This window comes from Megachile rotundata, chromosome 7 (genome assembly GCF_050947335.1).
Source record: "Megachile rotundata isolate GNS110a chromosome 7, iyMegRotu1, whole genome shotgun sequence".
Classification (NCBI taxonomy): domain Eukaryota; kingdom Metazoa; phylum Arthropoda; class Insecta; order Hymenoptera; family Megachilidae; genus Megachile; species Megachile rotundata.
In genome coordinates, this window is record NC_134989.1 from 9,311,175 (window position 1) to 9,325,186 (window position 14,012).

Genomic DNA, 14,012 nt, shown 5'->3' on the forward strand with positions numbered 1-14,012 from the left:
ATATGTCAAAAATAATTGGTAATTTCTGAATTTGGAAAAATACAAGTAGAACTAAATTTCTTTATTTAATTTACAGCCTGTATTTATCGAACAGATTAAATCTGAATACTTTTTAAATTTTGCTAAAAAAATATGTTCTTTTAAAACAATTTTTTACTAGTTGTTATTTTGAAGATGTATCGTGTTAAAAAATTTCTGTTCAATTGAACAGTGGTCGAATTAGTGTCCTACAATTTATAGATACGTTCATATTAAGTAATCTTAATCACATAATTCAGAAGATGAATGATTTATTATGTGTCGACAGATGTAGGTTAAATACGGGTTCCTAAATTTATAGATCAGATGGAATATGATTTATTGTTTCTTTTGGTACGTACAGTCATTGTAACTAGTGGAAAATTTGGAGATTTGGTAATTTGGGGATTTGGAAATTTAAGGGTTTGGAAATTTAGGGGTTTGGTAATTAAGGGATTTGGGACTTTGGGGATTTGGTAATTTAGTGATTTGGAAATTAGGGAATTTGGAAATTTAGGGGTTTGGAAATTTGGAGATTTGGTCATTTAGTGGTTTGGAAATATAGGGATTTGTAAAATTTGGAGATTTGGTAATTTAGGGGTTTGGAAATTTGGAGATTTGGTAATTTAGGAGTTCGGAAATTTGAAGATTTGGCAATTTAGGGGTTTGCAAACTTAGGGGTTCAGAAATATAGAAGTTTGAAAATCTAGGGATGTGGAAATTTGGGGGGTTAAAAATCTAGGAATTTGGAAATTTGGGGATTTCGACAATGAAGCTTGACAATTTGAAAATTTGATATTTTGGTAATTTAAAGATTTAGAAACATGAAACTTAAATAACTAGAATTAATAAATTATTAATATGAAAATTAATAGTTATATAAAATATAGAATTTCAGACCTAGCAAATTTGGTGAATCATAAATGTAAGAATTTGCAAATATCCCCAAAATTCCTCATCCTCCACAGAAAATTATTCGACACCCACATAAACGTCTCCACAAATGAAATCAAACGTGAAATCTATTCCCTACGCCATTTAATCTTAAAGACCACCCTCAACAACCAAAATTGCCCGAACATAAATCACATTTCCCATTCTTCTGTCAGCACGTTAAAAAAGGCTCTGTCCCGAAAGCATAGGCTGAATTGCATCACAATCAAAGATCACTTCCCGTCAAAGCAGATCATTATCGATTCGCGCTTATAAAACGCTTCTCTCATTGCCCGTGCGAGCTCGACCTATATCCATCAAGCCGGACGCGTTTCGTGTGTGTGTGTCCACACGTTCTCATAATGCAACTTACGTTCACGCACTCCCATACAATTTGGCAATGTCAGGCCCGTGGCGTTCTGGTTTGGCAATGGCCATGCCCCATGCTTCGGCCTCCGAGAATCTAATTTGTGATTGTTACACGCCGTACAAGAGGACGGAGCAGCCCCCACTATAAAGCAAAAGCATTCGTATAGGTTATAAAGGACCGAGCTCAGCACTATACGACTGCACTCTCTCAGTGAAACTCTCGAAGGATCGTTCTTCGGCTACTTGTACCCTCCTCGTCTGCAACGCGTGCAACATGAGGATTATATCTCTGGTATGTACTGTATCTTTTGCAACCCTCTAGCGATTTGGATTTAAGTTACAGTGGCGTTGACAGGTTCAGTGGACATTTTGGGTGATTTGTGTTATTGTTTTATGGGGAGGTATATGAAGATTTTGGCTAGTTTGATGGATTTGGTTAATCTGATAGGAAGTTTTTGTATCGTTTAACCCTTTATATTCGAAAGGTGACCATCAACATTTAATACAATTTTACCTATGCATTTTTTAACTAAATTACATACATATGTGATGTGTACATGCAGTGAAACAACAATACAGAAAATTAATAATAGAAGAATAATGACCAAAAAATTTATGAAACTGTTCAAGTAGAAAGTTGCTATTGAGTTGCTATTTACAAATAGAAATACCTTAGAGATCAGAGGGTTTGATCACGCTCGTTTAAATCTTGCAACTTTGTGCTGTCTCTGTAGGAACACCCTTTAATTTAGAAATTAGAACATCTGTTGAAAAGACAATTTAAAAATGATTAAATTAGTCAAATTCAACAGTGAATTTCTTTATTCTCACACGATTATATGGTCCTTCGACTCAGATAACTCAAATGCACAATATTTTGAAGAACTCGATTCAAAACTCGAGTTCTAAACAAATGTACCAATATAAATTTGAAATTTTCCTCTACGATGAAAAATGAGGGTTTACGGAAGTACAGAAAAAGTATGTTTCAGGAAAAGTTTATATTTGACGATTGACAGGAGATTTTTATAATTTATCCTATATCGTTGATTTTATTTTTACTGCAAATTTTTTTGATGCAAAACGCAGATTATTTAGTGTACGGTTTCGAAAAGCTTCAGAAAGACAAGTATGCTCCATGTCAATATTTAACAGAAGATTTTATAATTTATTTGAAATCATTGATGGTTCAAATTGTGTTTGTAATACAACCTTATATCTATGAAGTTAATTTCCATCGAATTTTTGAAATACTGCATTGATCTTGAACTTCCCTTATGATATGATCTTAATATGATCTTAAATATATTTTTCAAAGTTCTGAATCTATATCTTCATAATTTTAATCCATCTTCTATCTTCATTATATGATTCTTTGTAATTTTTTTTTTTTTTTTTTTCAAATAAAATTCATTCGATGAAATTATGGTTGAACATAACGAGACTTGAAACGAAAGCTATTTAATTTTATTTAGCAGGGATAGAAATAATAAATTACCGTAAGTGAAAATGTTAGATAAAACTTATAACACTGGTGATTTTTAAGTGGTTTGCGATGCTTCAGGAGATCATTAATTAATTTTAAACATTGATAGCTTAATACTATTGTAGAAAGTAACCTTCATACACTATTAGGAGTCATGAATAATACAAAAAGAGTTTTATACCTATATTTTGTTCCGCCATTGTGACTGCAGGATTCAGTAATAAAGGTTTTAGAGGGAGAGCGACTTAATCGTAAGAAATTCTATAAATAATAATAGTGAAAAATAGCACTTCATTTATCGACAAATTAAACCTGAAATGACTGAAAGATATTTGGCTTCTAACATTTTTGTATTGTAATTTTATTTTTTTGAATGAGTCTATTATTTCCTTGACTCATTTTAAATGAGTCTATTATTTCTTAATGAGTCTATCATTGAAATATTTCCAGGTCAAATATTTTCATTTTATTCACAACGAAATTTCACTATTTATCAAAAGAGTTCTTATAGAACTGGTGACCCACTTGTAAACGTGACAGTCATAGAATGAAATTTTTCAATTACCTGTTCGGAATATTAAAATTATACCGTGTTGACACGAAGAAGACCAAATAATGGATATTATACCTAATTATTCTAATTGTATGTATTTAGAATGAGATATATCTTGCGATAAACGCGTGATGTTTTAATTATTCAGATGAGCGACACAATTCCTCAGATAAATACTGTGATTATTTTAAACAGTGCATCTATCTCGTGACAATCATATTAATCTACCTTTCTCATAATTATAGAGCTTTAATGTAATAGCAAGATTATATTACTTTCAATTAAGATCTATATTTAATTTCTTCTACCGCCATATTAAAAATGGTGAATTTATGATATATTCAAATAATATTTATTTAAATATATTGTTCAGACGAAACGTGACACTTCGTAATAGTATACTAAAGAATTTTAAACTCTCAGACTATGAATTACTATTTTGCCACACCATTTTCGTTGAACTCTTACTTTCATCGTTGAAAGTGATTTCAATGCCGCGATAGACAGTGTTAGAACCCTACAAATAGGAGTGTTCGCTTCTGTCAAAAATGATGCAATAAAACACGTACTGAATACTTTCGATTTACTTTCGAATCCATATTAGGAGCAATATGGAGTGATCGATGTATTGGGTAGACAAGAAGTTTCGATATCAACATCGTTGCTGAAACAAGATTCATTGTAACCTTCTTGGGAATTTAGCTGCTACTCACTTTTTTGTGTTAATAATTCATCGTGTGCAGTAATGCTGCTTTTTGTGTTTATAGTGCATCACATACTGCAATATATCTTTTTTTTATATTAATTGTACATCGTATGCGATGATACTTTTTCTACATTATTAATTTATCACATACTACAATATTTTTTTTTATATTCATAGCATGTCATATACAATTATACTTTTTCTATATTATTAATTTATCACATACTACAATATTTTTTTTATATTCATAGTATGTCATATACAATTATACTTTTTCTATATTATTAATTTATCACATACTACAATATTTTTTTTATATTCATAGTATGTCATATACAATTATACCTTTTCTATATTAATAATTTTTCACAGACCATAATATTTTTTTTTTATATTCATAGTATGACATATGCAACTACACTTTTTTTTTATATTAATAATTTGTCACATACCACAATGTTTTTTTTTTACATGAATTGTATGTTATATACAATTATATATTCTCTTACATTAATAGTACATCACATATAACAATATATATTTTGTATATTTATAGTACGTCATATACAACTATATTTTTTTTTATATTAATAATACATCACATACCATAATATTTTTTTTTTAAATTAATAATATGTCATATACAATAGTGCTTTATTCAATATTCATAATACCTTCCACACATATAATTCAAATATAATTATTTTTTTATACATTCTTCGTTGAATGACATACTCGTTATTCAACCCTGAAAGTTACTGACAATCTTCATTTTTTTTTTTAAATAAAAATAAGCTGCATTTTCACATAACACTAATTGTGGACAAGTACAATTTCAGCAAAAATATATAAATTTTTATATATTCATTTTGCCTTCACTCACTGCGTTACAGCACCAAATATTAAATTTATTAAAAAGAATTAAATAGGTACATTTTTAATACCTCTTCAGAAACAAGGATTACCTTTCTGGTCTAAAAATTTCATTAGTTTCCCATCGAAACTCACCGGTTCATTTGACTAACGAATTGTTATTTATTAGCAAAAATAATGTTGATCAATATCCGTTTTGACGCATTCCTTCCAGCTCACGTGGATACACTTCATTAAAGATTTAACGAGTATGCAAGAAGTACGTTGCAACATTGTATCGTTTCTTGTGTTGCAGTTCAAAGAAAATTAATTATAACTAACGAAAGTATTTTCCTTCTACGATTAAAATTCTACGTTCCTTACTTTACTTTGTGTGGGAACTTTCATCCGTCATAGGTTTCACTCTTCTCCCGTGAGATCGAACAGTCAATTGCGTGAAAATCCTTGTAAAAACGTGTGAGTAATGGTTTGGATTTCTCTGGTTTTTCTTTGGGACGTTTGTGAGGAGGACTAATATTTATAGCATTCGATTCTTCTATTCTTTTGGTACAATAAGGTTGCATCTTTTTGTGAAACATTCTTCTATTGTTTGCAGCTATACTCATTGTGTCAATGTGGCATGGAGTGGATTTAGTGACAGGTGTAGGAGAAATATTTGAGAAAATATATTAGACATTCATCGTATATGGCTAGCAGAAAAATGTCAATACTTATTGTCAGTAATTATATAATATTCTCAATACTTGTTTCAAATAAATATAATAATTTAATAAATAAATACAATCAAATAAATACAATAATTTTAATATACATATATTGACAATAAATATATGTAATTATTACTACATTTCATATCACATAATCATATTACATTTTGATTCTGAATACATACACTATTCTGATTATAAAAATAGTGTTAAATTCTTTTTAACGTTTGATTACTCTTCACATCACACACATATAGTATTATTAAGTGTCTTTAAATAATATATGAGTTCAACAGATTGCTTTGAATTCAACTAAAGCTCAATCATCAAAAATATCATCGAAGAAAATGTGTGACCAGCTAGTAAAGTCTATTACACCTACTTTCACCAGTTTAACGAACCCGTTATCTCCCAGAGTTTTTGCAACCATTACTTCTTCGTTTCATTGTCGCCAATTTCAGTAGCCTTGTTAAAAATGTTCAATAACGACATAAACGATACAAGATACTAAATTAAAAACAATTTCAACGTGACTAGCTAATTCCTTAAATAGTACTTTCACTAAACTATCTCAGGAAACCGCAATCTTTTTGCTTCCTGTAATAACAAGCTTGCCATTAACACATTAATAAACGTAGTTACAAATCAGGAATAATTAAGCAACTGCGGTATTTTAGTACCGCTTTGAACGGTAATTAAAATAGCAGTACGTGTATTACATGGGAGGTTGAATGCAATTAGGAAACGGTTACTGATGTCAACTAATGAGTTGGCGCGTGAGGCTGATGTGTTTAGAAAAGGTACAAGCGGTTAGAATAGAAAAATCCCTTCATTACAAATTTCTTTCATTACATAAATTTCAATCCCTTCATTACATAAATTGCTACAGTTGCAAATCACTGTATTCTCAAGTTTCTAAATTACCAAATTGGTATATCTCCAAATTATTGGGTTCCCAAGTCGGTGTTTTCCTAAATCGGTAAATTCCAAAATTGATATATCCCCAAATTCCTACTTCCCCAAATTTCTACATATCCAAATTCCTATATCCCGAAAATCCCTACATCACCCTATTCCCACATCCCCATATTCCCACATCACCATATTCCCACATCCCCAAATCCCTACATCCCCAAATTCCTACATTTCCAAATTCACACATCCCTAAATCTCTACGTCCTCAAATTTCCACATCCCCAAATCCCCACATCCCCAAATCCCCACGTCCCCAAATTCCCACATCCCTAAATTCTCACATCCCCAAATCCCCACATCCCCAAATCCTCACGTCCCCAAATCCCCACGTCCCCAAATCCCCATATCCCCAAATTCCCACATCCCCAAATCCCCACGTCCCCAAATCCCCACATCCCCAAATCCCCACATCCCCACATCCCCAAATCCCCACATCCCCAAATCCCCAAATCCCCACGTCCCCAAATTCCCACGTCCCCAAATTCCCACATCCCCAAATTCCCATATCCCCAAATCCCAGCATCCCTAAATCCCCACATCCCAAAATCGCTACGACTCCAATTGCTCAGAATAGAAAAAAGGACTCACACGTATTCTCGGCAGTACATTGACTCTCGCGGTCGCACACCAATCAGGCCAAAAACAATGACAGGCAAACGTCCCGAGAGTGAGATAGAATTGCGTTCAGTAGTTATTGTCATTATTATTCTTACTTACTGAAATGTAACCAAGTGTTCACGGTGGATAGAGCTTCTTTTACTTTGGGTCACGCGCCAACTCGTGGGTTGACATCTGTACACGTGAACGTAAGAGGGTAGGAAACGTGTAATGATAGTGTAAACAATGAAAAGTGTAAGTGTAACTAGATCGTGGAAGTCTTAAGAGGTAGAAGAGCAAACAGAACTGGTAAGAGAAGTAGAAGGATGAAGAGGTAGAATTTCGCAGAGGGATCATAGTAGCAATGTGTTCAAAATGGAAGATTGCGTCGGTCACGCGCCAACTCGTCGGTTGACATCTGTACATTTTAATTAAGTTAACAGCAATGAAACAACATTCCTAAGATTACTACAATTGCATGTGCTACAAAATATTCTGCTGATATGTACAGATCAATTTCACGGTAAAAATCAATCGATACGCTTTTCACTTTCGATTTATGCACAGTCTGCTTAATCCATTCTGAATAACGGTAGACACACGTAATCGATACTACGCTGCTATTACGATTCATGAATATTTCATGCATTTTTTCCAGCCCGTTCTTGATAAATATCGTCATCGATTCGATCATTGTTCTATTCGCTTTAAGAAATTATATAATGCTTGTTATAGAGATTAAAATCGTCTGTGAACTGAATTTCGTGATTAATCAACGATAGCTGTTTTAACGAGCTGAATTACGAATCTCAATCGCGATATCTTTCAAGAATTTGGTGAAATTTCAAGTTTTATAACTCATTATTATCATAACAGTTCATTAAATAATACTTGGAAATTATTCTTGCACTTTCAGAGTGTTATAAAAATTTCTAGAAAGCTTTCACGATTTATTTAATTAGCCTGTCGTACGTAACACTTCTTTAACGAAATTTATGCTTCATTAACAAAACTAATATGTGACTGTAATTAGTGAAACTTGTAGAGAAAATTCGGAGGATATGTGACAGTACTGTGATTTAAATATTTACTGCCTCATAATTGTTTAACGACTAAAGCTTTAACGACTGAACTTTCTAAGCTTCATACTGCAAAATTACTTGCAATATTCTTAATTACTCTGAAATATTGTTCTTGGAGTTCCTATAAATCCTTTCGACATTTTACACTTTAGTAATTATTGCTGTTATTGTGAATTTTGTAGCGAATTTCTTCCAAAATTTGTTTCTAAAAATTCAAAAAATTTGTTTAAAAAATTGTGTGTTCCAGCCAGTGTGAAAAGTGTTGATATTAATTTATTAATAGGTTAGTAAAAAATAAAAAATCCATGTTTTAGAGAAAAGTATTTATTCATCACAGATGCGCACTGTTCCCCAAATGTAAACAATACAAGTCTTATTTATTCATTTCATGCAGAATGCACCGCTGAATACAAAATCACCATTACTCACCACAAAAGCAATTTCCAAAAGTGTCACGTTACATTCAATAACGAAATCGATCGTCCCTGAAGAGCTCAGAATTTCGAATCATCTTAGATAACAATGACCACATTCAATCACCCGACGCAAAACATACGTGCTCATTTTACCAACCACGTTTTTTAAACATAAGACCTAGTTTTGACTGCTAGAAACCAATGGCGGAGAAACTGGTCGTCGATAAAGTTGCGAAAGCGAGGCTAATACGTTGAAATACGTGTGGAGGCAGCAGCGGGTAAATCTCTGTTGCTTTCTTCGGATATAAACGGTCATCAGCGGCGCCGTTTACTCTCTATCGAGACACGAAATCCTTCGAGGGGCAAAAATGCCACCGAGCCGTCTGACGCAAATTGCTGATTGTTCAAACACGGTTTACGATCGTTTTTCTGGTTGCACAACAGGAAGAAAATAACCGAGAACTAATGAAATTCAACAATTAAATTAGCTGCCTGGCGATTCAGGATAATTTGTTGGTCTGTAATTAAATCGGAGTTGATGCGCACCCTAAACGAAACTGGTCAAGAATGTCGAAAGCGTCTTTTGTAAAGTAAAACTTCGAGATTTTGTTGTTTTTACTGTTCTGGAAAGTTGGATGACTGACGAAATGGAAGGAGAGTTGAAATGATTTAGTACGAAAATTGGTCAATATGAAAATTTCAAATATAATCTTTAGGTCATTCTTATGAAGCTAGATTAATTTTTTTAGTATCAGCTATTTGTTATACTATTGTCTGTTTTTAATATTACTATATTAAAAGAGATAGCTAATAGGTAAAGTTAAACACAAGTCGTATTTTATATATTTTAGAATTGTTAAGAATTTTATACTCTTGCGAAATTATTATACAAAATTATTACACATCAAATATTAGTGCATTCAGCATGAATCATCAGAACAAACCATCAATTATACTTCTATTATATTTCTCATATTACACTACATGGTGCGGCGTCAAAATCCGAACAAAATTTAATTTAAATTTCCCGCCGTCATGTACCTAACCTAACCATTACACTTCTACATCTTCTCCATCAATTATGTTGCTGTTTTTTAATAATTTTTACAATATACTTCATTACTTATACTTCATGAAACTTTTGATTGAAATAATTGATTTAACTTATTGCAATATAGTTTTGCAAAATATAGTTCTGAATATAGCTTGCAAAGTTTTGTGAAACTAAACGAGTCTGTCAGTATGAAAGAGTTATTCAGAATCATAACAATATATTTTACTCTAGTTTTAATAATATATTTCGAGATCATCAAAATGAAAGACGTGAAGAATATATTCTAAGATCGTCAAAATAAAAAATGGCTTCCTTATAATTGTCCATCTATCTGTGAACAATATATGTTAACATCATCAAAATGAAAGACTGCTTTCTTATAATTAACAATACATCTGTAAACGTACGAAATTTCAAGATTGTCAAAATCAAAGATGGCTTCCTTATAATTGTCCATCCATCTGTGATCAATATATTTTAACATCGTCAAAATGAAAGACTGCTTTCTTATAATTAACAATACATCTGTAGACGTACGAAATTTCAAGATCGTCAAAGATGGCTTCCTCATCAATGCATCTCTAAAATAAAATTTGAACTTAAAGCGCCATTTACTATATTGTTTTAATCTTATAGGATGATAGAAAAGCCTTTCTTCAGACAATTGATGATTTAACTCCGAACAATAGATACGAGTCAATCATTCGATAACTATAAATTATATAGCTGTATCGATAGACCTGTAATCAGTATATATTCCAACTGTTTGCATAATAATTGGACACCTGGAACCTTTATTGAATGATATATGGGTATACGCTTCTCACAGTCGCTGCAGACTATGTAACGGAGAATAATTTATCTTACAATGTTCCGTGTTAAAACAATAATCCATTAAAACTCCTATGGAAAGCTGTACATATTCATCCGCTCGTTGAGATTACTTACTATACAAATATCAGTCATTTTCTTTGGGAATATTTTTTACTTTCGAACCCTTTCTTTTTTCAATTTTTGTAGTTTTATATTGGGTAATTTTTTTAATTTGGAAATTTTAGTTATAATACTGAATTTTAGGAATGTACTGAATTCAGGAAAATAGAATCGTACTTTCATATTTGTTAATCTAAAAATTTAGTAACTTTGAAATTTTAATATTTAGAAATATAGAAATTTGGTGGTTCAAGAATTTTAGAACTAATTTGGAAATTTAGGACTGTAAAACTGAATTCAGAGATTTATTAAATCTAGAAAAATAGGAACTCCATACTTTCATATTTGTTAATTTTTAAATTGTATAACTTTGAAATTTTAATATTTAGAAATATAGAAATTTGGTGGTTCAAGAATTTTAGAACTAATTTGGAAATTTAGGACTGCAAAACTGAATTCAGAGATTTATTAAATCTAGAAAAATAGGAACTCCATACTTTCATATTTGTTAATTTTTAAATTGTCTAACTTTGAAATTTTAATATTTAGAAATATAGAAATTTGGTGGTTCAAGAATTTTAGAACTAATTTGGAAATTTAGGACTGTAAAGCTGAATTCAGAAATTTACTGAATCTAGAAAAATAGGAACTCCATACTTTCATATTTGTTAATTTTTAAATTGTCTAACTTTGAAATTTTAATATTTAAAAATATAAAAATTTGGTACTTTGAGAATTTTAGAACTCAAACTCATGAATTCAAAATGTTGAAAATTCGAAAATTCAGAAATACGAAAGTTCCCAACTTCTAAATCAAAAAATTGACAAACCCAACCTAATTGACAAATCTAATCTAACCTATCTCATCACCTTTAAATTTCACCAACACCCAACAAATTCTACACTTCCACTGAATTTCATTACATCCAAATCACTCCTACAACAAACCTAAATTAACTTCCCAGAACTAAACCGCCGTTCTAAGAATCCGATAAAACATTTTCCCGACAAACAGTTAAAATCGCAAGTTTCCCTCCCAAGACACGAATAACCGTTTGCTTTCAAGAACCAGCAAAGTTTGCCGAGCGAAGATAAACGACAGGTACGACGCAGGAGTAGCACCTAGTCACGAGAAATTTTTGACACGGTTCAGCCGGTGAAATGTGAGAAACGAAATGCAAAATGAAGTGTGGGAAACGTTGAACAAAACAGTGAGAGCGAAAATACATCCAAGGCAAGGGTTAAACGTGGTCATGCTTCGTTGGTTCTTAACGCACCAATAGAACAGACTCACGATGTGGTATCTAAAGTTCCCAATGCTTCCTTAATCGATGTTAGATAGAAACTTCTCTCTTTTTCTCTAATTATTCCACCGACAAATAATAAAATCGCTATCGGTTCGCTTTATCAGATCTCGTTTCCTACATAGATTTATTGATAAGTCAATCTTCTTGTTTCCTCTGTAGTCAATTACTTCGTAATATTAATTGACACAAATCCGATAATTTCAGACGGATGTGTAACTTCGTGAGGTTATGTACCAAAGACACTTTCTACTTGCAATTAAGTACCAAATTGGATATTTTGTACTCGTACAAATCTGCAATATGACTTGTTTGAAATAACTGATCAGTTGTGAAATTACTGATGTGAAGATACTTTCTAACCTTTCATAATATGTACAGTAATTGCCACCAGAAATATTTTAGCAAATAAATTTTTATGCCATTTGTAACGTTGCAACTTTCGAACTGTTAAGATAAGATGTTTTAAAATCTCTTACATTTTGCATGTTCTTTGATGAACATTTCACTCTGAAATCGTGTTTTTATTGTTCTTGCTAACTCATGCGAGGAGATCTCTCTTTGAAAGCAGAAAGCTATTTTTCAATTTTTATAACGTGGACCTCGAGATATTTATACTACATATTCACGTTCTTAACAAATATTTACAGAGAGAATAAAATACTTTTGTAACATAGACTTATTGGATTCATTTTTAATAAACAAGTACGTTTTCATATTTGCATAAAAAACTTCATCTTTCAACCTTGAAAGTTTGAGTTACTTCTCAACAAATTTTAAGTTCAATGTTAACAAAGTACCTGACCTCAGAAGTACTATATTACACAAATTCTTACTGAAAATTAAATCCAAAAGTTATTTCGATTAGCTCAAAAGTTATGCACTAACATATCAGAGTAACATCTGCTCTAAAATTAAAAATGAAAGTGAAACTGTATAAGGATAAAGTATAAATTAATATTCACATCAACACTAAAACTAGTCAACCTCCCTACAAGATTTATATTATGCTACATTATATAATTTGTTAAAATACTTCACTTGGAATCTGCTTCTTCAAACTTCATTTTTAATTTCAAATTAAGTCCACATATGTGTTTGGTGCACATAGATCTACATATGTTTTTGGTGCACACAGGTTCACATATGTTTTTGGTGCACACAGGTGTACATATGTTTTTGTTACACAAAGGACCACATAGGTTTGGATAAAAATCAGAATAAAATTTCAAGAAAACCCCAACAAAAGACCAGAAACCTAACCGGCTTGTTTCAGTGTTAAGCCTCCATTGTATAACAGAGCGACGTTAGTGAAAGGTCCGTCGAAGCGAAGAAGCATAATGAGAACCGCGACGATTAACAGTACACCATCAGTACCGGGTTTTCAGTACGTTGCTCGCTTTCCAACCGTTAAACAAAAGAAAAAGCGAACGTTAGAGTAACGTCCTGGACGACACAGTTCATAAGACAAGGGCACACAGGTCCTGCATACCAATGGCCGCATTCACAGCGTCCATATTAAACGAGTCACGTTCACTCTCGCTGTTCTACGTGCGGCCATATTTAGACTCTAAACGGCTTTTTCCTCGTCGCGCAATTTTACTTGGCCCCAGCTTTTGTGGTCGTCGGAATCTTTACACTTTCAAATGTTTGCTTCGACGTTCCATGACGAACAATTCACTCGCGAGCGGAACGCGAACCTTTCACGTCTTCTACGCTTCCGGCGGATACATTTTGCCGGGAAAGAGACTCGCGTGTCATCTTGCATCCTCTTAGATCTTGAGAAATCCATCTGACTGACTGTCTGTCGCCTCTTTTGAATGCGTTGGAAATTATTCGTTAGGGTTATTTTAATGATAATAGCTTCGATGTTTAGGGAGATCTTTGAGAAACAATGGGCTTGATTGTTCTGAGAGATAATGGAATTGTACTTGGAATGAAAGTAAGGCAAATCTTTCGGTTGTGGCATTTGACATTCTGTTAAAGGTGTTTGAAATATTTCTATT

The 14,012-nt window shown here is 32.2% G+C and overlaps 1 protein-coding gene across 2 annotated transcripts in view; it reads left to right on the forward strand.

Moving 5' to 3' along the window:
- Window positions 1–1,491: 1,491 nt before the first annotated feature.
- The window catches only part of LOC100882736 (uncharacterized), a 30,823-nt gene continuing 18,302 nt past the window's right edge, over window positions 1,492–14,012 (forward strand). For both annotated transcript variants that reach the window (XM_012286584.2, XM_012286585.2), the window contains exon 1: window positions 1,492–1,612. In XM_012286584.2, the coding sequence (XP_012141974.1) occupies window positions 1,595–1,612 (18 nt within the window). In that variant the 5' untranslated portion in view covers window positions 1,492–1,594. The remainder of the gene's footprint in view (window positions 1,613–14,012) is intronic.